General features: G+C 68.9%; 1 protein-coding gene across 1 annotated transcript; it reads right to left on the bottom strand.

The window, feature by feature from the left end:
* Positions 1-553: 553 nt before the first annotated feature.
* Positions 554-27,500, bottom strand: SYT3 (synaptotagmin 3). Its single transcript, XM_068923424.1, has 9 exons — positions 27,391-27,500; positions 24,899-25,069; positions 23,257-23,623; positions 21,182-21,767; positions 17,259-17,379; positions 11,457-11,628; positions 2,782-2,911; positions 2,121-2,185; positions 554-1,651 (listed from the first exon to the last, which is right to left on the bottom strand). The coding sequence occupies exons 2-8, from the start codon at positions 25,050-25,052 to the stop codon at positions 2,123-2,125; spliced, it is 1,593 nt and encodes a 530-aa protein (XP_068779525.1). The 5' UTR covers positions 25,053-25,069; positions 27,391-27,500; the 3' UTR covers positions 554-1,651; positions 2,121-2,122.

Here is a 27,500-nt window from a genome sequence, read left to right as displayed (position 1 = left end):
CGGACGCCTGGGCCCGCTCCGGGGGGGGGCCCAATATACACACACATGGGGGGGGGGGATGGGGGCGCCCGGACGCCTGGGCCCGCTCCGGGGGGGGGGGGGGGCTCGATCCCCCACCCCAGACACATGCTTTGGTTGGGGGCGGGGCCCTGCCCGGACGCCTGGGCCCTTCCTGGGGTGTCCTAACCCCCCCCCTTACACACATGGGTGGGGGGAGCACCAGGACGCCTGGGCCCTTCCCGGGGGTCACACACAGGGGGACACGGCGGGGGGGGGGCGCCCGGACACCTGGGCCCTTCCCGGGGGTCACACACAGGGGGACACGGCGGGGGGGGGCGCCCGGACGCCTGGGCCCTTCCCGGGGGTCACACACAGGGGGACACGGCGGGGGGGGGCGCCCGGATGCCTGGGCCCTTCCCGGGGGTCACACACAGGGGGACACGGCGGGGGGAGGGGTGCCCGGACGCCTGGGCCCTTCCCGGGGGTCACACACAGGGGGACACGGCGGGGGGGGGGCGCCCGGACGCCTGGGCCCTTCCCGGGGGTCACACACAGGGGGACACGGCGGGGGGGGGGCGCCCGGACGCCTGGGCCCTTCCCGGGGGTCACACACAGGGGGACACGGCGGGGGGGGGCGCCCGGACGCCTGGGCCCTTCCCGGGGGTCACACACAGGGGGACACGGCGGGGGGGGCGCCCGGACGCCTGGGCCCTTCCCGGGGGTCACACACAGGGGGACACGGCGGGGGGGGGCGCCCGGACACCTGGGCCCTTCTCAGTCTCCGACCCCCCTAAACACACACAGGGGGACACTGGGGGGGGGTGGATCCCGGACGCCTGGGCCCTCAGTCAGCGGCGCCCGGACGCCTGGGCCCTCAGCCGGCAGGCGCGACACAGTGGGTGCCCGGACGCCTGGGTCCTTCGTTGCGTGGGGGTCCCGGACGCCTGGGTCCTTGGTCGAGGTGGGCGCCCGGACGCCTGGGCCCTCGGAGGCAGGAAGGTCCCGGACGCCTGGGCCCTCCATCAGCTGCACCCGGACGCCTGGGTCCTTCGTTGTGGGGGGTCCCGGACGCCTGGGCCCTCGGTCGAGGTAGGTGCCTGGACGCCTGGGCCCTCAGTTGCGGGGGGGTCCCGGACGCCTGGGCCCTCGGTTGCAGGGGATCCCGGACGCCTGGGCCCTCGGTTGCGGGGGGGTCCCGGACGCCTGGGCCCTCGGTTGCAGGGGATCCCGGACGCCTGGGCCCTCGGTTGCGGTAGGTGCCCGGACGCCTGGGCCCTTGGTCGTGGGGGGTCCCGGACGCCTGGGCCCTCGGTCATGTGGGGGTCCCGGACGCCTGGGCCCTCGGTCGTGGTAGGTGCCCGGACGCCTGGGCCCTTCGTCGCAGAGGGCGCCCGGACGCCTGGGCCCTCAGTCGTGGTAGGTGCCCGGACGCCTGGGCCCTCGGTCGCGGGGGGTCCCGGACGCCTGGGCCCTTGGTCGCGTGGGATCCCGGATGCCTGGGCCCTCGGTCGCGGGGGGTCCCGGACGCCTGGGCCCTCGGTCGCGGGGGGCGCCCGGACGCCGGGGCCCCCGGGGCTCACAGTGGGGTCCCGCGGTGCCGGCGGCCCCGGGGGTCCCTATGGCTTCGGTGTCGGGGCCCCCCCGGCCGGGCCTGCGGGAGGCGGGTCGGCACCGCCCAGTGCGGTCCAGTACAGCCCAGTACGGCCCAGTTCCCCCCCCCGCTTCCTCCTCCTCCCCCCAGTTCCCAGTCCCTCCCAGTATCTCCCAGTTCCATCCAATCCCTCCCAGTCCCCCCAGTCCTCCAGGCCCTCCCAGTTCCTCCCAGTCCCTCCAGTCCTCCCAGTTCCCCCAGTTCCACCCAGTCTGTCCCAGTTTGCCCAGTCCCTCCAGTTCTCCCAGTTCCCCCAGTCTCCCCCCCAGTCCTCCCAGTACCTCCCAGTTCCCCCAGTCCCCCCCAGTCCTCCCAGTCTCCCCAGTTCTCCCAGTCCCCCCCCAGTCCTCCCAGTCTCCCCAGTCCCCCCCAGCTCCCCCAGTCCCTCCCAGTTCCCCCAGTGCCCCCCAGTCCTCCCAGTGCCCCCAGTGCCCCCCAGTGCCCCCAGTCCCCCCCAGTGCCCCCTCACCGTCACTCGCAGCCCGGCTCCATCACAGCCGCTTTCTTGGCGACGAGGCTGCCGAGGGCCTTCTCCTGCGGCAGCCGGCGCTCGCACGGGGCCTCGCACGCCCACGCACGCCCGTGCACGCCCACGCACGCTCACGCACACCCGTGCACGCCCGCCCGCCCGGCCCTGCGCGCGTGCAAAGGCTGGAGCAGCTCGCACGGCGCGGCGCGCGTGGCACGGTGCAGCTCACACAGCACAATGTGCGCAGCACGGCGCAGCTTGCACGGCGCAGCTTGCACGGCACAACATGCACGACACAGCTCGCACGAGGCAGCTCGCATGGCGCAGTTTGCGCGGCGCAGTTTGCGCGGCGCAGTTTGCACGCCGCAGCTTGCACAGCACAGTTTGCATGACGCAGTTTGCACGGCACAACGTGCACGATGCAGCTTGCACGAGGCAGGTTGCGCAGCGTGGGGTGCACGAAGCAGTTTGCACGAGGCATTCTGCACGAGGCACTGTGCACGGTGCAGCTTGCACGACGCAGCTTGCACGACGCAGCTTGCACGACGCAGTTTGCACGACGCAGCTTGCGCGACGCAGCTTGCACGGCGCAGCTTGCACGACTGTTTGCACGAGGCAGCTTGCACGGGGCGGGGGGCGCGGGGGGCGCGCGGGCGCTCACCTCGACCAGCGGGTGCCAGTGCTCGATGGGCTTGCGCGGGTTGGCCAGCATCTCGGCCCAGTGCTCGCGGCCCGGCCCCTCGGCGTCGCTGCCCACCCGGCACATCCCGATCACCTCGTTGTGCCCGATGCTGCGGGCGAGCGGCGCTCGCCAGGGGCCCCGGCGTCCGGGCCGCCCCCGCCCCGCGGGCCCAGGCGTCCGGGCCGCCCCCACGCCGCGAGCCCAGGCGTCCGGGACACCCACGCGCCGGGGCCCAGGCGTCCGGGCCACCCCCGCCCCGCGGGGCCCAGGCGTCCGGGACACCCACGCGCCGGGGCCCAGGCGTCCGGGCCACCCACACCCCGGGGCCCAGGCGTCCGGGACACCCCCACGCCGCGAGCCCAGGCGTCCGGGACACCCACACACTGGGGCCCAGGTGTCTGGTGACACCCCCATGCCAGGGGCCCAGGCGTCCGGGAAGGGAACCCGCACAGGGGAACCAGGTGCTCAGTGACACCCGTGCACCAGGGGCCCAGGCGTCCAGGGAGGGGACCACAAGGGGGGACCCAGGCAACCAGGAGACGCACGTGCCGGGGGCCCAGGCGTCCGGGGAAGGGACCTGCACAGGGGCCCAGGCATTCGGGCAGAGGACACCAACAGGGGACCCAGGCGCCCGGTGACGCCCACGCGCCAGGGGCCCAGGCGTCCGGGGAGGGGATCCGCGCGGGGGGCCCAGGCGTCCGGGGAGGGGATCCGTGCGGGGGGCCCAGGCGCCCGGTGACGCCCACACGCCAGGGGCCCAGGTGTCCGGGGAGGGGATCCGCGCGGGGGGCCCAGGCGCCCAAGACACCCACGCACCAGGGGCCCAGGCGTCCGGGGAGGGGATCCGCGCGGGGGGCCCAGGCGCCCGGTGACGCCCACGCGCCAGGGGCCCAGGCGTCCGGGGAGGGGATCCGCGCGGGGGGCCCAGGCGCCCGGTGACGCCCACGCGCCAGGGGCCCAGGCGTCCGGGGAGGGGATCCGCGCGGGGGGCCCAGGCGCCCAAGACACCCACGCACCAGGGGCCCAGGCATCCGGGGAGGGGATCCGCACGGGGGGCCCAGGCGCCCAAGACACCCACGCACCAGGGGCCCAGGCGTCCGGGGAGGGGATCCGCGCGGGGGGCCCAGGCGCCCGGTGACGCCCACGCGCCAGGGGCCCAGGCGTCCGGGGAGGGGATCCGCGCGGGGGGCCCAGGCGCCCGGTGACGCCCACGCGCCAGGGGCCCAGGCGTCCGGGGAGGGGATCCGCGCGGGGGGCCCAGGCGCCCAAGACACCCACGCGCCAGGGGCCCAGGCGTCCGGGGAGGGGATCCGCGCGGGGGGCCCAGGCGCCCAAGACACCCACGCGCCAGGGGCCCAGGCGTCCGGGGAGGGGATCCGCGCGGGGGGCCCAGGCGTCCGGGGACCGAGGAGTGCCCCCACATGCAGAGGGGGCCCAGGCGTCCGGGCAGGACATGCCCCCCCCCCCGGGGGGCACCGTCAGGGTGGGGGCACCCAGGGGTGCTGCTCACAGTGGAGCACGTGCAGGCAGCGGCGCGGTTGCACGAGGGTCCGGCCCGCTCGCACGAGGGTCTGGGACACTCGCACAGCAGCCAGGAGCTCTCGCACGAGGGTCGTGCACACTTGCACGAGGGACTGGCTCACTCGCACGAGGGTTGTGCACACTCACACGGGGGCCGGGAACTCTTGCACGAGGGCCGCGCACGCTCACGCGACGGTCTGGAGCATTTGCACGAGGGGGGTGCACACCCGCACGAGGGCCAGGAGCTCTTGCACGAGGGTCGTGCACACCCGCACAAAGGTCGGGAGCATTCGCACGAGGACAGCGCACGCTCGCACAAGGGTTGGGAGCTCTCGCATGAGGATCTGGAGCTCTCGCACGAGGACCACGCACATTCACACGAGGGCCTGGAGCAGTTGCACAAGGGTCATGCACACCTGCACGAGGGCCAGGAGCTCTTGCACGAGGACCACGCACACTCGCACGAGGATCTGGCACACTCACATGAGGGCCGGGAGCTCTCACGAGGGTCATGCACACTCGCACGAGGGCCAGAAGTTCTTGCATGAAGTCTGGAGCTCTTGCACGAGGACCGCGCACACTCACACTCATTTGCACGAGGGTTGTCCACACCCGCACGAGGGTCTGGAGCATTCACATGAGGACCGCGCACACTCACATGAGGCCTGGGAGCTCTTGCACGAGGATGGCGTGCGCTCGCACGAGGACCCCGCACGATTGCCCGAGGGCTGGCAGCTCTCGCACGAGGGCCGCACACACCCGCACGAGGACCACGCACACCCCATGAGCACCGCGCACACTCGCACGAGGACTGCACACACTCGCACAAGGGTCATACACGCTCGCCTGAGGGCTGGCAGCTCTCGCACGAGGGTCGCACACACTCGCACGAGGACCACGCACACCCCACGAGCACCGCGCACACTCACACGAGGACTGCGCACACCAGCAAAAGGGCCGGGAGCTCTTGCACGAGGACCGTGCACACTCACATGAGAACAGCGCACACTCACACGAGGACCGCGCACACTTGCACGAGGACCGCGCACACTCGCCCCAGGACCGTGCACACTCGCACGAGGACCGCGCACACTCGCCCGAGGACCGCACACACTCGCCCCAGGACCGCACACACTCGCACGAGGACCGCGCACACTCGCCCCAGGACCGCACACACTCGCCCCAGGACCGCGCACACTCGCACGAGGACCGCGCACACTCGCCCCAGGACTGCGCACACTCGCCCCAGGACCGCGCACACTCGCACGAGGACCGCGCACACTCGCCCGAGGACCGCGCACACTCGCACGAGGACCGCGCACACTCGCCCCAGGACTGCGCACACTCGGCCCAGGACCGCACACACTCGCACGAGGACCGCGCACACTCGCCCCAGGACCGCGCACACTCGCACGAGGACTGCGCACACTCGCCCCAGGACCGCACACACTCGCACGAGGACCGCGCACACTCGCACGAGGACCGCGCACACTCGCACGAGGACTGCGCACACTCGCCCCAGGACCGTGCACACTCGCACGAGGACCGCACACACTCGCACGAGGACCGCGCACACTCGCACGAGGACCGCGCACACTCGCCCCAGGACCGCGCACACTCGCGCGAGGACCACACACACTCGCACGAGGACCGCGCACAGTCGCACGAGGACCGCGCACACGCGCCCCAGGACCGTGCACACTCGCACGAGGACCGCGCACACTCGCCCGAGGACCGCGCACACTCGCACGAGGACCACACACACTCGCACGAGGACCGCGCACACTCGCCCCAGGACCGCACACACTCGCACGAGGACCGCGCACACGCGCCCCAGGACCGCGCACACTCGCCCCAGGACTGCGCACACTCGCCCGAGGACCGCGCACACTCGCCCCAGGACCGCACACACTCGCACGAGGACCACGCGCGGGCGCCCGAGGACCGCGCACACTCGCCCCAGGACCGCACACACTCGCACGAGGACCACGCGCGGGCGCCCGAGGACCGCGCACACTCGCCCCAGGACCGCACACACTCACACGAGGACCGCGCACACTCGCACGAGGACCGCACACACTCGCACGAGGACCGCGCACACGCGCCCCAGGACCGCGCACACTCGCCCGAGGACCGCACACTCGCCCCAGGACCGCGCACACTCGCACGAGGACCGCGCACACTCGCCCCAGGACCGTGCACACTCGCCCCAGGACCGCGCACACTCGCACGAGGACCGCACACACCCGCATGAGGACCGCGCACACCCGCACGAGGACCGCGCACACTCGCCCCAGGACCGCGCACACTCGCACGAGGACCGCGCACACTCGCCCCAGGACCGCGCACAGGCGCCCCAGGACCGCGCACACTCGCCCCAGGACCGCGCACACTCGCCCGAGGACCGCGCACACTCGCCCCAGGACCGCGCACAGTCGCACGAGGACCGCGCACACTCGCCCGAGGACCGCGCACACTCGCCCCAGGACCGCGCACAGTCGCACGAGGACCGCGCACACTCGCCCGAGGACCGCGCACACTCGCCCCAGGACCGCGCACACTCGCACGAGGACCGCGCACACTCGCCCCAGGACCGCGCACACTCGCCCGAGGACCGCGCACACTCGCCCCAGGACCGCGCACACTCGCACGAGGACCGCGCACACTCGGCCCAGGACCGCACACACTCGCCCCAGGACCGCGCACAGGCGCCCCAGGACCGCGCACACTCGCCCGAGGACCGCGCACACTCGCACGAGGACCGCACACTCGCCCCAGGACCGCGCACACTCGCACGAGGACCGCGCACACTCGCCCGAGGACCGCACACACTCGCACGAGGACCGCGCACAGTCGCACGAGGACCGCGCACACGCGCCCCAGGACCGCGCACACTCGCACGAGGACCGCGCACACTCGCACGAGGACCACACACACTCGCACGAGGACCGCGCACACGCGCCCCAGGACCGCGCACACTCGCACGAGGACCGCGCACACGCGCCCCAGGACCGCGCACACTCGCCCCAGGACCGCACACACTCGCACGAGGACCACGCGCGGGCGCCCGAGGACCGCGCACACTCGCCCCAGGACCGCACACACTCACACGAGGACCGCGCACACTCGCACGAGGACCGCGCACACTCGCCCCAGGACCGCGCACACGCGCCCCAGGACCGCGCACACTCGCCCCAGGACCGCGCACACTCGCACGAGGACCGCGCACACTCGCCCCAGGACCGCGCACACTCGCCCCAGGACCGCGCACACTCGCCCCAGGACCGTGCACACTCGCCCCAGGACCGCGCACACTCGCACGAGGACCGCACACACCCGCATGAGGACCGCGCACACCCGCACGAGGACCGCGCACACTCGCCCCAGGACCGCGCACACTCGCACGAGGACCGCGCACACTCGCCCCAGGACCGCACACACTCGCCCCAGGACCGCGCACACTCGCACGAGGACCGCGCACACTCGCCCCAGGACCGCGCACAGTCGCACGAGGACCGCGCACACTCGCCCGAGGACCGCGCACACTCGCCCCAGGACCGCGCACAGTCGCACGAGGACCGCGCACACTCGCCCGAGGACCGCGCACACTCGCCCCAGGACCGCACACACTCGCACGAGGACCGCGCACACTCGCCCCAGGACCGCGCACACTCGCACGAGGACCACGCACACTCGCCCCAGGACCGCGCACACTCGCACGAGGACCGCGCACACTCACCCCAGGACCGCGCACACTCGCCCCAGGACCGCGCACACTCGCCCGAGGACCGCGCACACTCGCCCCAGGACCGCGCACACTCGCACGAGGACCGCGCACACTCGGCCCAGGACCGCACACACTCGCCCCAGGACCGCGCACACTCGCCCGAGGACCGCGCACACTCGCACGAGGACCGCACACTCGCCCCAGGACCGCGCACACTCGCCCCAGGACCGCGCACACTCGCACGAGGACCGCACACTCGCCCCAGGACCGCGCACACTCGCACGAGGACCGCACACACTCGCACGAGGACCGCGCACACTCGCACGAGGACCGCGCACACTCGCCCGAGGACCGCGCACAGGCGCCCCAGGACCGCGCACACTCGCCCCAGGACCGCGCACACTCGCCCGAGGACCGCGCACACTCGCATGAGGACCGCACACTCGCCCCAGGACCGTGCACACTCGCACGAGGACCGCGCACAGGCGCCCCAGGACCGCACACACTCGCCCCAGGACCGCGCACACGCGCCCCAGGACCGCGCACACTCGCCCCAGGACCGCGCACACCCGCACGAGGACCGCGCACAGTCGCCCGAGGACCGCGCACACTCGCACGAGGACCGCGCACACTCGCACGAGGACCGCACACACTCGCCCCAGGTCCGCGCACACTCGCCCCAGGACCGCGCACACTCGCACGAGGACCGCGCACACTCGCCCCAGGACCGCGCACACTCGCCCGAGGACCGCGCACACTCGCACGAGGACCGCGCACAGTCGCACGAGGACCGCGCACACTCGCACGAGGACCGCACACACTCGCCCCAGGACCGCACACACTCGCACGAGGACCGCGCACAGGCGCCCCAGGACCGCGCACACTCACCCCAGGACCGCGCACACTCGCACGAGGACCGCGCACACTCGCCCCAGGACCGCGCACACTCGCCCCAGGACCGCACACACTCGCACGAGGACCGCGCACACTCGCCCCAGGACCACGCACACTCGCACGAGGACCGCGCACACTCGCCCCAGGACCGCGCACACTCGCACGAGGACCGCGCACACTCGCCCGAGGACCGCGCACACTCGCCCCAGGACCGCGCACACTCGCACGAGGACCGCGCACACTCGCACGAGGACCGCGCACACTCGCCCCAGGACCGCGCACACTCGCACGAGGACCGCGCACACCCGCCCCAGGACCGCGCGCGGGCGCCCCAGGACCGCGCACACTCGCACGAGGACCGCGCACACTCGCCCCAGGACCGCGCACACTTGTGCCAGGACCGCGCACACTCGCCCCAGGACCGCGCACACTCACACGAGGACCGCACACACTCGCACGAGAACTGCGCACACTCGCCCCAGGACCGCGCACACTCGCACGAGGACCGCGCACACTCGCCCCAGGACCGCGCACACTTGTGCCAGGACCGCGCACACTCGCCCCAGGACCGCACACACTCGCACGAGGACCGCGCACACTCGCACGAGGACCGCGCACACTCGCCCCAGGACCGCACACACTCGCACGAGGACCGCGCACACTCGCCCCAGGACCGCGCACACTCGCCCCAGGACCGCACACACTCGCACGAGGACCGCGCACACTCGCCCCAGGACCGCGCACACTCGCCCGAGGACCGCGCACACTCGCCCCAGGACCGCACACACTCGGCCCAGGACCGCACACACTCGCACGAGAACCGCGCACACTCGCCCCAGGACCGCACACACTCGCACAAGGACCGCGAACACTCGCCCCAGGACCGCGCACACTCGCACGAGGACCGCGCACACTCGCCCCAGGACCGCACACACTCGCACGAGGACCGCGCACACTCGCACGAGGACTGCGCACACTCGCCCCAGGACCGCGCACACTCGCACGAGGACCGCGCACACTCGCACGAGGACCGCACACACTCGCCCCAGGACCGCACACACTCGCACGAGGACCGCGCACACTCGCCCCAGGACCGCACACACTCGCACAAGGACCGCGAACACTCGCCCCAGGACCGCGCACACTCGCACGAGGACCGCGCACACTCGCCCCAGGACCGCACACACTCGCACGAGGACCGCGCACACTCGCACGAGGACCGCGCACACTCGCACGAGGACTGCGCACACTCGCCCCAGGACCGTGCACACTCGCACGAGGACCGCACACACTCGCACGAGGACCGCGCACACTCGCACGAGGACCGCGCACACTCGCCCCAGGACCGCGCGCGGGCGCCCCAGGACCGCGCACACTCGCACGAGGACCGCGCACACTCGCCCCAGGACCGCACACACTCGCCCCAGGACCGCACACACTCGCACGAGGACCGCGTACACTCGCACGAGGACCGCGCACACTCGCCCCAGGACCGCGCACACTCGCACGAGGACCGCGCACACTCGCCCCAGGACCGCGCACACTCGCACGAGGACCGCGCACACTCGCACGAGGACCGCGCACACTCGCCCCAGGACCGCGCACACTCGCCCCAGGACCGCGCACAGGCGCCCCAGGACTGCGCACACTCGCCCCAGGACCGTGCACACTCACCCCAGGACCGCGCACAGGCGCCCCAGGACTGCGCACACTCGCCCCAGGACCGCACACACTCGCCCCAGGACCGCGCACACTCGCCCGAGGACCGCGCACACTCGCCCGAGGACCGCACACACTCGCCCCAGGACCGCGCACACTCGCCCCAGGACCGCGCACAGGCGCCCCAGGACCGCGCACACTGGCCCCAGGACCGCGCACACTCGCCCGAGGACTGCGCACAGGCGCCCCAGGACCGCGCACACTCGCACGAGGACCGCGCACAGGCGCCCGAGGACCGCGCACAGGCGCCCCAGGAGCGCACACTCGCCCCAGGACCGCGCACACTCGCCCGAGGACCGCGCACACTCGCCCCAGGACCGCACACACTCGCCCCAGGACCGCGCACACTCGCCCGAGGACCGCGCACACTCGCCCGAGGACCGCACACACTCGCCCCAGGACCGCGCACACTCGCACGAGGACCGCGCACACTCGCACGAGGACCGCGCACACTCGCACGAGGACCGCACACACTCGCCCCAGGACCGCGCACAGGCGCCCCAGGACCGCGCACACTCGCCCGAGGACCGCACACACTCGCCCCAGGACCGCGCACACTCGCCCCAGGACCGCGCACAGGCGCCCCAGGACCGCGCACACTGGCCCCAGGACCGCGCACACTCGCCCGAGGACTGCGCACAGGCGCCCCAGGACCGCGCACACTCGCACGAGGACCGCGCACAGGCGCCCGAGGACCGCGCACAGGCGCCCCAGGAGCGCACACTCGCCCCAGGACCGCGCACAGGCGCCCGAGGACCGCGCGTGGGCGCCCCAGGGCGGCGGGGCGGCTCACCAGTCGTAGTCGAGGACGGCGATGGTGAGGCTGACGCTGTGCACGCTGGCGTGCGGCAGGTCGAAGACGAGCGCCTCGTTGTAGCTGGGGTTCAGCGTGTTCTTCTTGATGGACGTCTTGCGCTTCTTGAGGCGCCGGCCCTCGGCCATCAGCGACGCCTTCACGTAGGGGTCTGCGCCCGCCGGGCACCCGCGGGTGACGGGGGCGCCCACGGCGGAGGCGGGGCCGCGCCCGGGCACCCCCTGCCGGCACCCCACGCTGCCCACGGGTGACACGGGGGGGCGCCACGGCACGCGTGACGCCCACGGGGGACGCGTGGGGACCTCGGGGACCCCCCTGCTAGCACCCCGCGGGCACCCGCAGCCCCCCACGGGGGCAACTGCACGCGTGACGCCCACGGGAGACGCGTGGGGACCTCGGGGACCCCCCTGCTAGCGCCCCGTGGGCACCCGCAGCCACCCACGGGGGCAACTGCACGCGTGACGCCCACGGGAGACGCGTGGGGACCTCGGGGACCCCCCTGCTAGCGCCCCGTGGGCACCCGCAGCCACCCACGGGGGCAACTGCACGCGTGACGCCCACGGGGGACGCGTGGGGACCTCGGGGACCCCCCTGCTAGCACCCCGCGGGCACCCGCAGCCCCCCACGGGGGCAACTGATCGCGTGACGCCCACGGGAGATGCGTGGGGACCTCGGGGACCCCCCTGCTAGCACCCCGCGGGCACCCGCAGCCCCCCACGGGGGCAACTGCACGCGGGACGCCCACGGGAGACGCGTGGGGACCTCGGGGACCCCCCCTGCTAGCACCCCGCGGGCACCCGCAGCCCCCCACGGGGGCAACTGCACGCGTGACGCCCACGGGAGACGCGTGGGGACCTCGGGGACCCCCCCTGCTAGCACCCCGCGGGCACCCGCAGCCCCCCACGGGGGCAACTGCACGCGTGACGCCCACGGGAGACGCGTGGGGACCTCGGGGACCCCCCTGCTAGCACCCCGTGGGCACCCGCAGCCCCCCACGGGGGCAACTGCACGCGTGACGCCCACGGGTGACGCGTGGGGACCTCGGGGACCCCCCCTGCTAGCACCCCGCGGGCACCCGCAGCCCCCCACGGGGGCAACTGCAAGCGTGACGCCCACGGGAGACGCGTGGGGACCTCGGGGACCCCCCTGCTAGCACCCCGTGGGCACCCGCAGCCCCCCACGGGGGCAACTGCACGCGTGACGCCCACGGGTGACGCGTGGGGACCTCGGGGACCCCCCTGCTAGCACCCCGCGGGCACCCGCAGCCCCCCACGGGGGCAACTGCACGCGTGACGCCCACGGGAGACGCGTGGGGACCTCGGGGACCCCCCTGCTAGCACCCCGTGGGCACCCGCAGCCCCCCACGGGGGCAACTGCACGCGTGACGCCCACGGGAGACGCGTGGGGACCTCGGGGACCCCCCTGCTAGCACCCCGCGGGCACCCGCAGCCCCCCACGGGGGCAACTGCTCGCGTGACGTCCACGGGAGACGCGTGGGGACCTCGGGGACCCCCCCCTGCTAGCACCCCACGGGCACCCGCAGCCCCCCACGGGGGCAACTGCTCGCGTGACGCCCACGGGGGACGCGTGGGGACCTCGGGGACCCCCCCCTGCTAGCACCCCGCGGGCACCCGCAGCCCCCCACGGGGGCAACTGCTCGCGTGACGCCCACGGGGGACGCGTGGGGACCTCGGGGACCCCCCCCTGCTAGCACCCCGCGGGCACCCGCAGCCCCCCACGGGGGCAACTGCTCGTGTGACGCCCACGGGAGACGCGTGGGGACCTCGGGGACCCCCCCTGCTAGCACCCCGCGGGCACCCGCAGCCCCCCACGGGGGCAACTGCTCGTGTGACGCCCACGGGAGACGCGTGGGGACCTCGGGGACCCCCCCTGCTAGCACCCCGCGGGCACCCGCAGCCCCCCACGGGGGCAACTGCTCGTGTGACGCCCACGGGAGACGCGTGGGGACCTCGGGGACCCCCCTGCTAGCACCCCGTGGGCACCCGCAGCCACCCACGGGGGCAACTGCACGCGTGACGCCCACGGGGGACGCGTGGGGACCTCGGGGACCCCCCCGCTAGCACCCCGCGGGCACCCGCAGCCCCCCACGGGGGCAACTGCTCGCGTGATGCCCACGGGAGACGCGTGGGGACCTCGGGGACCCCCCCGCTAGCACCCCGCGGGCACCCGCAGCCCCCCACGGGGGCAACTGCTCGCGTGATGCCCACGGGAGACGCGTGGGGACCTCGGGGACCCCCCTGCTAGCACCCCGCGGGCACCCGCAGCCCCCCACGGGGGCAACTGCACGCGTGACGCCCACGGGAGACGCGTGGAGACCTCGGGGACCCCCCTGCTAGCACCCCGCGGGCACCCGCAGCCCCCCACGGGGGCAACTGCACGCGTGACGTCCACGGGTGACGCGTGGGGACCTCGGGGACCCCCCCCCGCTAGCACCCCGTGGGCACCCGCAGCCACCCACGGGGGCAACTGCACGCGTGACGCCCACGGGGGACGCGTGGGGACCTCGGGGACCCCCCCCGCCAGCACCCCGTGGGCACCCGCAGCCCCCCACGGGCGCCACTGCCCGCGTGACGCCCACGAGTGACGCGTGGGCACCCCAGGGTGACACTAGGGGGCTAGGGGACCCCCCCTGCTAGCACCCCGCGGGCACCTGCAGCCCCCCACGTGAACCCCACGGGAGCGACTACACGCGTGACACCCACGGGGGACGCGTGGGGACCTCGGGGACCCCCCCTGCAAGCACCCCGCGGGCACCCGCAGCCCCCCACGTGGCCCCCACGGGCGCGACTAAACGCGTGACGCCCACGGGTGACGCGTGGGCACCCCAGGATGACACTGTGGGGGCTAGGGGACCCCCCTGCTAGCACCCCGCAGGCACCCGCAGCCCCCCATGTGAACCCCACGGGAGCGACTACACGCGTGACGCCCACTGGTGATGCACGGGGACCCACGGGTGATGCGGGGGGGCACGGGGACCCCCCCCCCCGCTAGCACTCCACGGGCATCCACACCCCCCACGTGGATCACACGGGCGTGGTTTCACGCGTGACGCCCACGACTGACGTGTGGGCACCCACGGGTGACAGGGGCACCTCGGGGAACCCCCTGGCACCGCACTGGCACCCACAGCCACTCACACGGACACCACTGGACACGTGGCCCCCACAGGTGACTCGGGGTGCCCACGGGTGACATGTGGGGACTCCGAGGAACCCCCACTGGCACCTCACGGGGACCCACAGCCACCCGCACGGACCCCACTGGAGGCCACTGGACACGCAGCACCCACTGGTGAACCCATGGGGGAACTGTGGCGCCCACTGGTGGCGCGTGGGGACCTCGGGGCCCACCCCCAGCACCCCGTGGGGACCCAAAGCTGCTTGCACAGACCCTGTGCAACACATCTGGACAGGGGACACCCACTGGTGAACTGCAGCGCCCACGGAGGACGCGTGGGTACCCGGGTGTGACGCGTGGGGACATCTCGGGCCCACCCCGGGCACCCCACGGGGACCCACAGCCGCTGGCCCAGACCCCAAGGCCACCCCACGGGACACATCTGGACACACGGCACCCACGAGTGAACGCATGGGTGGTGGCGGGCGACCCACGGGTGACGCGTGGGGACCTCGGGGACCCCCCACTGGCACCCCACCGGGACCCACAACTGCTCACAGGGACCCCACAGGAGGCCTCTGGACACGCAGCACCCACTGGTGAAGGGCAACCCCCACGAGTGACACGTGGGGACCCTTGAGTGACACGTGGGGACCTCGGGGACCCCCCACTGGCACCCCATAGCCACTGGCACGAACCCCACGGCCACCCCACAGGACACGTCTGGACACGACACCCACGAGTGAAGTGCTTCACCCACGGGTGACACGTGGGCCCCACGGGAGATGCCTCGGGACCCCCCAGGACCCCCCCACGGACACCCTTGGGGACCCCACAGGGACCCCCTGGTTAGGTGCAGCACCCACGGGTGGCACCCAGGAGCCCACGGGGCACCCACGGGCACCCCACGGGGACTGAGCGCGACCCAGGGCTCCCACCCAGGACCCGCTGGAGCCCCACGGCCTGAGCCACGTCCCCGTGTCCCCCCCCCCATGTCCCCACTGAGCCCGGGAGGTCCACGGCGGAGCTGGGTCCCCCCATGTCCCCCATACTGACCTGAGGGGCGGGAGGGGGTCATGTCCCCCGTGTCCCACCGTGTCCCCTCATGTCCCCCATGTCCCTCCATGTCCCCTCATGTCCCTCCATGAACCTCCATGTCCTTCCATGTCCCCCGTGTCCCCCCATGTCCCACCATGTCCCTCCATGTCCCATCATGTCCCTCCATGAACCTCCATGAACCTCCATGTCCCCCCATGACCCCCCCATGTCCCACCATGTCCCTCCATGTCCCATCATGTCCCTCCATGAACCTCCATGAACCTCCATGTCCCCCCATGACCCCTCCATGTCCCACCATGTCCCTCCATGTCCCATCATGTCCCTCCATGAACCTCCATGTCCTTCCATGTCCCCCGTGTCCCCCCATGACCCTCCATGTCCCCCATGACCCCCCATGACCCACCATGTCCCTCTATGTCCCCCCATGTCCCCCATGTCCCACCATGTCCCCCCATGTCCCCCATGACCCCCCATGCCCCCCCATGTCCCTCTATGTCCCCCATGTCCCCCCATGTCCCACCATGTCCCTCCATGTCCCCTCATGTCCTTCTATGTCCTCCATGCCCCATGTCCTCCATATCCTTCCATGACCCCCCATGTCCCCCCATGAACCTCCATGTCCTTCCATGTCCCCCCATGACCCCCATGTCCCTCCATGTCCCCCCATGTCCCTCAATGTCCCCTCATGTCCCTCCATGTCCCCCATGCCCCATGTCCCCCATATCCTTCCATGACCCTCCATGTCCCCCATGTCCCCCATGTCCCTCCATGTCCCCCACGTCCCTCCATGTCCCCCCCGTCCCGTGTCTGCCCATATCCCCCATGTCCCCCCATGTCCCTCCACGTCCTTCCATGACCCTCCATGGGGACATGTCCCCCCCTCCATGTCCACCCATGTCCCCTAAGTCCCTCCATGTCCCTCCATGCCTCCTATGTCCCCCCATGTCCCACGTCCCCTAAGTCCCTCCATGTCCCTCCACGACCCCCCATGTCCCCTAAGTCCCTCCACGTCCCTCCACGTCCTTCCATGTCCCCCATGTCCCCCCATGTCCCCTAAGTCCCTCCACGTCCTTCCATGTCCCCTATGTCCCCCCATGTCCTTCAATGTCCCCCATGTCCCTCCACATCCCTCCACGTCCCCCCATGTCCCTCCACGTCCTTCCATGACCCTCCATGGGGACATGTCCCCCCCTCCATGTCCACCCATGTCCCCTCATGTCCCTCCATGTCCGTGTCCCATGTCCCATGTCCCCCAAGTCCCTCCATGTCCCTCCACGTCCTTCCATGCCCCCTATGTCCCCCCATGTCCCATGTCCCCTAAGTCCCTCCATGACCCTCCATGCCCCCTATGTCCCCCCATGTCCCATAAGTCCCTCCACGTCCCTCCTTGCCCCCTATGTCCCCCCATGTCCCTCAATGTCCCCCATGTCCCTCAATGTCCCCCATATCCCTCCATGACCTTCCACGTCCCCCATGTCCCTCCATGTCCCCCACATCCCTCCATGACCCTCCATGTCCCCCACGTCCCCCATGTCCCTCCACGTCCCCCCATGTCCCCCGCGTCCCGCCGGTGGCCGCACTGACCCGAGTAGCCGGTGAGGTCCATGGCGCGCAGGTTGGAGGCGCGGATGATGGTGACGGTCAGGCGCCCGGCCGTGGGCAGGTAGCACAGCGAGAAGTTCACCTCGCCCAGGTCCGCCTTCTCCTGGGGACACGCGGCGGCCACGGCCCCGTCAGCCGGCCACCGGGGCCACCGGCGGGCACCCGAGGGCGCCGGGGCCACCGCGGGGGGCAGGCAGGTGGCCCCAACCGTGGTGGGACGGAGGGTGGCACCAAAACCCCTTGAAACCAGGGTGAAAGTGGGGTGAAACCAGATTGTAAACTGGGGTGAAACCAGGGTGAAACTGGGGAGAAACCAGATTGTAAACTGGGGTGAAACCAGGGTGAAACTGGGGTGAAACCGGGGAGAAACCGTGGTGAAACCAGATTGCAAACTGGGGTGAAACCAGGGTGAAACTGGGGAGAAACTGGGGAGAAACCAGATTGCAAACTGGGGTGAAACCAGGGTGAAACTGGGGAGAAACTGGGGAGAAACCAGATTACAAACTGGGGTGAAACCAGGGTGAAACTGGGGAGAAACTGGGGAGAAACCGTGGTGAAACCAGATTGCAAACTGGGGTGAAACCAGGGTGAAACTGGGGAGAAACTGGGGAGAAACCAGATTACAAACTGGGGTGAAACCAGGGTGAAACTGGGGAGAAACTGGGGAGAAACCGTGGTGAAACCAGATTGCGAACTGGGGTGAAACCAAGGAGAAACCAGGATGAATCCGGGGTGAATCTGGAGTGAAACTGGGGTGAAATCAGACTGTAAACTGGGGTGAAACCAGGGTGAAATTGGGGCGAAACCAGGGTGAAACGGGTAAAATCTTGATGAAACCAGATTGTGAACTGGGGTGAAACCAGGGTGAAACCGGGTTGAAACCTTCATGAAACCAGGATGAATCCGGGGCGAATCTGGAGTGAAACCGTGGTGAAACCAGATTATAAACTGGGGTGAAACCAGGGTGAAACCGGGGTGAAATTGGGGTGAAACAGGTGAAACTGGGGTGAAATCAGGGTGCAACTGGGGTGAATCTGCGGTGAAACCAGGGTGAAATTGGGATGAAATTGAGGTGAAACTGGGGTGAAACTGGGGTGAAACTGGGGTGATACCTGGGTGAAACTGGGATGAAACTGAGGTGAAACCAGGGCAAAACCGGGATGAAACTGGGGTGAAACTGGGGTGAAACCAGGGTGAAACCGGGGTGAAACTGGGGTGAAACCGGGGTGAAACAGGTGAAACTGGGGTGAAACTGGGGTGAAATCAGGGTGCAACTGGGATGAAACTGGTGAAACCAGGGCAAAACCGGGATGAAACTGGGGTGATACCTGGGTGAAACTGGGATGAAACTGGGGTGAAACCAGGGCAAAACCGGGATGAAACTGGGGTGAAACTGGGATGAAACTGGGGTGAAAGTGGGGTGATACCTGGGTGAAACTGGGATGAAACTGGGGTAAACTGGGCTGATACCTGGGTGAAACTGGGATGAAACTGGGGTGAAACCGGGGTGAAACCAGAGCCACGAGCAGAGCCGCCAACAGAGCCGTGAAACGGAGCCACAAAGAGCCAAAACCGGAGGCGAAACCAGAACCGCAACCGGAGCCGCAACCGGAGCCAAGACCACAAGTGCAAACGGGTCTGTGCCCGAAGCCACAACCGGAGCCGAAACCAGAACTACAAACAGGTCTCTGCCCAGAGCGGCAACCGGAGCCGAAACCGGAGCTGCAAACGGGACCGAAACCAGAATTGCAACCGGAGCTGCAGATGGAGCCGCAATCGGCGCTGTAAACGGAGCCGAAATCGGAGTTGCAAACGGGTCTGCAACCGGAGCCGAAATTGGAGCTGCAACCGGAGCCGAAACCGGAGTTGCAAACGGGTCTGCAACCAGAGCCAAAACTGGAGCTGAAACTAGAGCTGCCGGAGCCGAAACTGGAGCCGAAACCGGAGCTGCAACCGGAACCGAAACTGGAGCCGAAACCGGAGCTGCAACCGGAACCGAAACCAGAGCTGCAACCGGAACCGAAACTGGAGCCGAAACCGGAGCTGCAACCGGAACCGAAACCAGAGCTGCAACCGGAACCGAAACTGGAGCCGAAACCGGAGCTGCAACCGGAACCAAAACTGGAGCCGAAACCGGAGCTGCAACCGGAACCGAAACCGGAGCTGCAATTGGAGCCAAAACCGGAGCCGAAACCAGAGCTGAAACTGGAGCTGCAACCGGAGCTGAAACCGGAGCTGAAACCGGAGCCGTAAAAGGAACCAAAACCAGAAATGCAAATGGAGCCGCAAATGGAGCCGAAACTGGAGCTGCAACCGGAGGAGCAAATGGAGCCAAAACTGAAGTGAGAAATGGAGCTGAAAACGGAGCCGAAACTGGAGCCAGAAATGGAGCCGAAACCAGAAATGCAACTGGGTCTGCAACTGGAGCAGCAAATGGATCTGAAACTGGAGCCGCAGAGCCGAAACTAGAATTGCAACTGGATCTGCAACTGGAGCCGCAGATGGAGCCACAGATGGAGCTGAAACTGGAGCTGCAAATGGAGCCAAAACCAGAATCGAAAATGATCTGCAAATGGAGCCGAAACCGGAGCTGCAAATGGAGCCAAACCAGAATTGCAACTGGATCTGCAACCGGAGCCAAAAATGGAGCCGCAAACGGAGCCAAAACCAGAATTGCAACTGGATCTGCAACCGGAGCCAAAAATGGAGCCGCAAACGGAGCTGAAACCAGAATTGCAACCGGATCTGCAATTGGAACAGCAAATGGAGCCGCAAATGGAGTTACAACCAAAGCCGAAAATGGAGCCAAAACCAGAATTGCAACTGGATCTGCAACCAGAGCTGCAGACGGAGCTGAAAACGGAGCCAAAACTGGAGCCAGAAATGGAGCCGAAACCAGAATCGCAACTGGCTCTGCAACCGGAGCCAGAAATGGAGCTGCAAATGGAGCCAAAACCAGAATCGAAAACGATCTGCAAATGGAGCCGAAACCAGAGCTGCAAATGGAGTCAAACTAGAATTGCAACCGGATCTTCAACTGGAGCCACAAATGGAGCCGAAACCAGAACTGCAACTGGAGTCGCAACTGGAACAGCAAATGGAGCCGAAACCAGAATTGCAAATGGATCTGCAACCGGAGCTGCAAGTGGAGCCGCAAACGGAGCCGAAACCAGAATCGCAACTGGCTCTACAACCGGAGCTGCAGACGGAGCTGAAAATGGAGCTGAAACTGGAGCTGCAGATGGAGCTACAAATGGAGCCAAAACTGGAGCTGAAAATGGAGCTGAAACCAGAATCGCAAATGGATCTGCAACCGGAGCCAGAAATGGAGCTGCAAATGGAGCCAAAACCAGAATCGAAAACGATCTGCAAATGGAGCCAAAACTGGAGCTGCAAATGGAGTCAAACTAGAATTGCAACTGGATCTGCAACTGGAGCCCCAAATGGAGCCGAAACCAGAATTGCAAATGGAGCTGCAACGGGAACAGCAAATGGAGCCGCAAATGGAGTTGCAACCAAAGCCCCAAATGGAGCCGAAACCAGAATTGCAACTGGAGCTGCAACCAGAGCTGCAAATGGAGCTGCAAATGGAGCCGAAACCAGAATTGCAACTGGAGCTGCAACCGGAGCTGCAAATGGAGCCGCAAATGGAGCCGAAACCAGAATTGCAAATGGAGCTGCAAATGGAGCCACAAATGGAGCCGAAACCAGAATTGCAACCGGATCTGCAACCGGAACAGCAAATGGAGCCGCAAACGGAGCCGAAACCAGAGCCGCAACTGGCTCTGCAACCGGAGCGGCGGACGGAGCCGGAACCGGAGCCGCGAACGGGACCGAAACCGGAATCGCAACGGGAGCTGCAGCCGGCGCTGCAGCTGGAGCCCCGCTCGGCGGCGGCGGCTCACCGCGGTGGCCTCCAGGATGTCCCTCCAGATGGGCGTCTCGGCGTCGCGCTCGGCCGCCTCGAGCAGGTTGTCGAGCACCACCTGGCCGATGAGGTCGTGCCGGGAGAAGCGGTCGAAGTCGTAGACGCTGAAGTGGAGGCGGCGGGCGGGCAGCTCGGCGAAGGGCACGCCGAAGCTGAAGGTCTCGTCGAAGACGGGGTTGAGGGTCTTGCGGTGCACCTTGGTCTGGAACTTCTTCTTGCGGTCGGGCAGCAGGTACATCTTGACGTAGGGGTCGGAGAAGCCGTTGGCGTCCTTGGCGGGCAGGTCGAGGGCGCGCAGGATGCGCACCACCAGCTGCTCCGAGCCGTAGGCGTAGCGCACGGCGAAGCTCAAGCGACCGCAGGGCGCCCCGGCGCCCGCCCGCGCCTCCGCCTCGCCGGGCTGGTAGAGCTCGGGTTTGATCTGCCCGATGCTGGTGGCCTGCTCGGCTTTGTCCTCGCCGGCGGCGCTGGCGGAGGTGGTGGTGGTGGTGGTGGTGGTGATGCCGCCGTGGATCCCGGTGTCCGGGCTGGGCGGCTGTGGGGCGGTGGGGCGAGGGTTGTACCTGCGGGGAGGGCGGTGGGGTTAGAGAGCGGGGTGACAGTGGGGGAACTCATGGTCGCCTTCCTGGTGTCACCCCATAGTCCCCATCCTGGTGGTGCCCATGGTCTCCATCCTGGTGGTGCCCATGGTTACCATCCTGGTGGCGCCCCATAGTCCCCCATCCTGGTGGTGCCCATGGTTACCATCCTGGTGGTGCCCATGGTCTCCATCCTAGTGGTGCCCATGGTCACCATCCTGGTGGTGCCCCATAGTCCCCCATCCTGGTGGTGCCCATGGTCACCATCCTGGTGGCGCCCCATAGTCCCCCATCCTGGTGGTGCCCATGGTTACCATCCTGGCGGCACCCCATAGTCCCCATCCTGGTGTCACCCCATAGCCCCCATCCTGGTGGCGCCTATGGTCACCATTCTGGTGTCACCCCATAGCCCCCATCCTGGTGGTGCCCACGGTTACCATCCTGGTGGCGCCTCATAGTCCCCATCCTGGTGGTGCCCATAGTCCCCATCCTGGTGTCACCCCATAGTCCCCATCCTGGTGTCACCCCATGGTCCCCATCTGGGTGTTGCCCACGGCCCCGTGGTCCTCGTGTCACCCACAGTCCTGTGACCCCATCCTAGTGTCGCCCGCGATCCCGTGATCTTGCTGTCACCCAAGGCCCCATGGCCCTGGTGTTACCCACAGCCCCCATCCTGGTGTCACCCACGACCCCAATCCCGGTGTCACCCGTGGACCCATGCATGAGGGATCCCAGTGTCATCCGTGGCCTCAATCCTGGTGTCACCCACAGCCCCGTGCATGCGGGATCGCACCCTTGTGCCCACCCAGGTCCCCATGGCCACCCTAGTCTGGTCAACGTGTCACCCTCACACTGTCCCTGTGGCCATGCCACCCCATTCCTGTCCCCGTCCCCATCCTATCCCTGTCCCATCCCCATGGCATCCCTGCCCCTATCCATTGCCATCCCCATCCTGTCCCCATCCCTGTCTTCATCCCATCCCACCACATCGTCCCCATTCCCATCCCACCCCATCATCCCTGTCCCCATCCCACTCCATCCCATCCTACCACATCATCCTCGTCCCCATCCCTGCATCGTCCCTCTCTCCATCCCATTCCCACACCGTCCTTGTCTCCATCCCCATCCCCATCCCTGCATCATCCATCTCCATCCCATCCCCTCCCATCATCCTTGTCCCCATCCTCATCCCCATCTCCATCCCTGTATCATCCATCTCCATCCCATCCCATCCCATCATCCTCGTCCCCATCCCCATCCCCAACCCCGCATCATCCCTCTCTCCATCCCATCCCTACACCGTCCTTGTCCCCATCCCCATCCCCATCCCTGCATCATCCATCTCCATCCCATCCCATCCCATCGTCCTCGTCCCCATCCCCATCATCGTCCCCGTCCCCATCCCTGTCCCTGCCTCATCCTTGTCTCCATCCTATCCCATCCCACCCTATCATTCCCTTCCCCCGGGTCCCACCTGGGCAGGGGGGCAGTGGGCGGCGGGGCGGCCACGTGCTGCTGCGAGAGGGCGCTGGGCAGCCCGCCGGCACCGGGCTCCTTCTCCAGGGGCAGCTCGGGCGACGTCAGGCTGGGCCGCAGCGGCCCCTCGGGCCGGGCGCCCATGTCCAGGTAGGCGCGCTCGGGCGCCTCGACGCCGGCCTCGGGCAGTAGCTCGCCGAAGGCTCCCGGGGCGCCGTGGGGCGGCTCCTTGCGCGGGGCGGCCCCCGGCACCCCCTTGTCTCGCCAGGGCACCCAGCAGAGCTTCCAGGAGACGAAGAGCGAGACGCCCAGCAGCACGATGCCGCAGAAGGTGACGATGACCGAGAGCAGGCTCACCGAGATGTCTGCGGGCGGAGCGGGCGGCTGGCACCATGCACCACCCCGCGGCTGCCCCACATCGCCCCGGATGGGGGACGTGGGTGCCCCAAGCCATCCCGGAGTCTCTTGATATGGGGATATGGGTGCCCCAAGCCATCCCGGGGTCTCTTGATATGGGGATATGGGTGCCCCAAGCCACCCCATGGTCCCCAAACGGGAGGTATGGGTTCTCCAAGCCACCCCATGGTCCCTAGCTGTGGGACATGGGTGCCCCAAGCCAGCCTGAGGTCCCCAAAAGGGGATTACGGTCACCCTGTGGCACCCAAGTCGGGGTATGGGTACCCTAAGCCACCCCATGGTCACCAAATGGGAGGTATGGGTTCTCCAAGCCACCTCACGGTCCCTAGATGTGGGACATGGGTACCCCAAGCCACCCTGAGGTCCCCAAATGGGGGTTATAGTCACCCCATGGCATCCAAATGAGAGATATGGGTGTCCCAAGCCACCCTGGGGCCCCCAAATGGGGTTATGGTCAGCCCATGGCATCCAAATGAGAGGCATGGGTGCCCCAAGCCACCCTGGGGCCCCCAAATGGGGGTTATGGTCAGCCCATGGCATCCAAATGAGAGGCATGGTGCTCCAAGCCACCTCATGGTCCCTAGATGTGGGACATGGGTGCCCCAAGCCACCCTGAGGTCCCCAAATGGGAGGTATGGGTGCTCCAAGCCAGCCTGAGGTCCCCAAATGGGGGTTATGGTCACTGCATGACATCCAAGTTGGGTATGGGTGCCCCAAGCCACCCCATGGTCCCTAGATGTGGGGCATGGGCACCCCAAGCCACCCTGGGGCCCCCAAATGGGGGTTATGGTCAGCCCATGGCATCCAAATGAGAGGTATGGGTACCCCAAGCCACCCTGGGGCCCCCAAATGGGGGTTATGGTCAGCCCATGGCATCCAAATGAGAGGCATGGGTGCTCCAAGCCACCCCATGGTCCCTAGATGTGGGATATGGGCACCCCAAGCCACCCTGGGCTCTCATGATATGGGGACATAGGTGGCCCAAGCCAGCCTGGGGTCCCCAAACAAGGGTTATGGTCACCCTGTGGCACCCAAACTGGGGGTATGGGTGCCCCAAGCCACCCCATGGTCCCTAGATGTGGGACAGTCAGCCTGGGGTCCCCAAATTGGGGGCACGGGCACCCTGTCACCCTCTTGGAGGGGGTCCCGAAAACGGTCATCACCTCCCTGGGGTTCCCCAAACCGGGGAGGGGGGGGGGGCCCCGAGGCGGCGGGTGCCTCACCGGCGTCGGAGGGCCGGGGGTGGCCGCGGTTGCGGAGCAGGTCGGTGAACTCGAGGCACTTCTCGTGCTGCTCCAGGGCGCGCAGGGAGAAGCAGAGCTCCTTGACCAGCGTCAGGGCGCTGCGGCACACGTCCTCCTCGTAGTCGCCCGACATGGCGCCCCCGCCGCCGCCTGTCGGCACCCCGCGACGCTCAGCACAGGCGGTTGGGCGGCGGCACTCGCGGTCGGGCGCGGGGTGGCGGTTGTGGTCGTGCACGGGGTTGTGCTCGCGGTCGTGCACGGGGTTGCACTCAGGGTCGGGCTCGCGGTTGTGGTCATGCACGGGGTTGCGCTCGCGGCTGTGCACAACGTTGCACTAGCGGCTGTGCGTGGGGTGGCGCTCGCGGCTGTGCATGGGGTTGCACTTATGGTCGTGCAGGGGGTTGTGCTCGCGGTCGTGCGCGGGGTTGCGCTCGCGGTCGGGCTCGCGGCTGCAGCTGTGGTCATGCACGGGGTTGCGCTCGCGGCTGTGCACGTTGTACTAGCGGCTGTGCGTGGGGTTGCGCTCACGGTCGTGCACGGGGTTGTGCTCGCGGTCATGCACGCGGTTGTGCTCATGGTGGTGCAGGGGGTTGTGCTCGCGGTTGTAGTTATGGTCAGGCACGGGGTTGTTACGGTCAGGCGCGGGGTTGCGCTCGCGGTCAGGTGCAGGGTTGTACTCGTGGTTGGGTGTGCGGTTGCGGTTGTGGTCATGCACGGGGTTGCACTCGCGGCTGTGCACAATGTTGTACTAGTGGTTGTGCATGGGGTTGCGCTCACGGTTGTGCACTCAGTTGTGCTCACGGTGGTGCACAGGGTTGCGCTCACAGTTGTGGTTACAGTCAGGCGCGGGGTTGCGCTCACGGTCGGGTGCAGGGTTGTACTCGTGGTCGTGTGCAGGGTGGCGGTTGTGGTCGTGCACGGGGTTGCGCTTGCAGCGGTACACGCGGTTGTGCTTGCGGTCGTGCACGGGGTTGTGCTAGCAGTCATGCACGGGTTTGTGCTCATGGTGGTGCATGGGGTTGCACTCGCGGTTGTGCATGCGGTTGTGCTCGCGGTCGTGCATGGGGTTGCGCTTGCAGTCACGCGGGGGGTTGCACTCGTGGTCGTGCACGGGGTTGTGCTCGCAGTCGTGCACGAGGTTGCGCTCATGGTTGTGCACAGGGCTGCGCTCGCGGTTGTGCATGGGGTTGTGCTCGCGGTTGTGCATGGGGTTGCACTCGCGATTGTGCGCAGGGTTGCACTCGCAGTCATACACGAGGTTGCACTTGCGGTCGTGCATGCGGTTGTGCTTGCGGTTGTGCACGGGGTTGTGCTCACGGTTGTGCACGGGGTTGCGCTCGTGGTTGGGCGTGGGGTTGTGCTAGCGGTCGTGCATGGGGCTGCACTCGCGGTTGTGCACGGGGTCGTGCTAGCGGTCAGGCATGGGACTGTGCTCGTGGTCGTGCACACGGTTGTGTCACAGGTGCACAGGGCTGCACTAGCGGTTGTGCACACGGTTGTGGTTACGGTCAGGTGCAGGGTTGCGCTCACAATCGTGCACAACGTTGCACTCGTGGTCGTGTGTGGGGCTGCGCTCATGGTCACGCGCGGGGTTGTGCTAGCGGTTGTGCATGGGGCTGTGCTAGTGGTCAGGTATGGGGCTGTGCTTGCGGTTGTGCACAGGGTTGTGGTTATGGTCAGGCGTGGGGTTGTGGTTACGGTCAGGCGCAGGGTTGTGTTCGCGGTTGGGCGCGGGGTTGCGCTCGCGGTTGTGCTCGCGGTTGTGCATGGGGCGGCGCTCATGGTCACGCGCGGGGTTGCGCTAGCGGTTGTGCATGGGGCTGCGCTCACGGTTGTGCATGGGGTTGTGCTAGCGGTCAGGCATGGGGCTGTGCTCGCGGTTGTGCACGGGGTTGTGGTTACGGTCAGGCGTGGGGTTGTGGTTACAGTCAGGCACGGGGTTGTGCTCGCGGTCGGGTGCAGGGTTGCACTCGTGGTTGTGCACGGGGTGGCGCTCACGGCTGTGCATATGGTTGTGCTCACAGTCGTGCACGCGGGTGCCAGCACAGTCATGCACGCAGTCGTGCTCAAGGTCACGCATGTGGCTGTAGTCACAGGCGGGCAGGTGGTCGCGCTGCCGGTTGTGCTCGCGGTCGTTGCGTGCAGATGCCAGCAGTCATGCATGCGGTTGCACTCACAGTCGCGCAGGTGGTTGTGCGCACGGTTGTGCACGGGGGGGGTGCAAGCAGTCATGCCCACGGTTGTGCATGCGGTTGTGGCCGCAGCCATGCGCGCGGTGCGTGGTTGTGCTCGCGGTCGTGCGCGGGGCCGCAGGCGCGCGGGTGTGAGCACAGCCGTGCACGCGGTTGTGCACGCAGGCTGCACTCGCCATCGCACCCCCCGGGGCGACAAGCGCACCCGCGCGCACAACCGCGCCGGCGGTCCGCACCACCACCGCGTCCCCCCTCACCCCCCTGCGCGCTGTCACCTACCGGCTCCGCGGCGGGCGCAGCGGGTGCCGGGGGGGGGCTCAGCGGTGCCCGGCTGCGAGGAGGGCGCCGGCTCGCACGGCGGCCATGCGGCGACACGAGGCTCGTGAGCT

The sequence above is a fragment of the Struthio camelus genome, chromosome 34 (assembly GCF_040807025.1).
Source record: "Struthio camelus isolate bStrCam1 chromosome 34, bStrCam1.hap1, whole genome shotgun sequence".
NCBI lineage: Eukaryota > Metazoa > Chordata > Aves > Struthioniformes > Struthionidae > Struthio > Struthio camelus.
The sequence above is the reverse complement of the archived record's forward strand: the minus strand, read 5'-3'. Positions and strand labels throughout refer to the sequence as shown.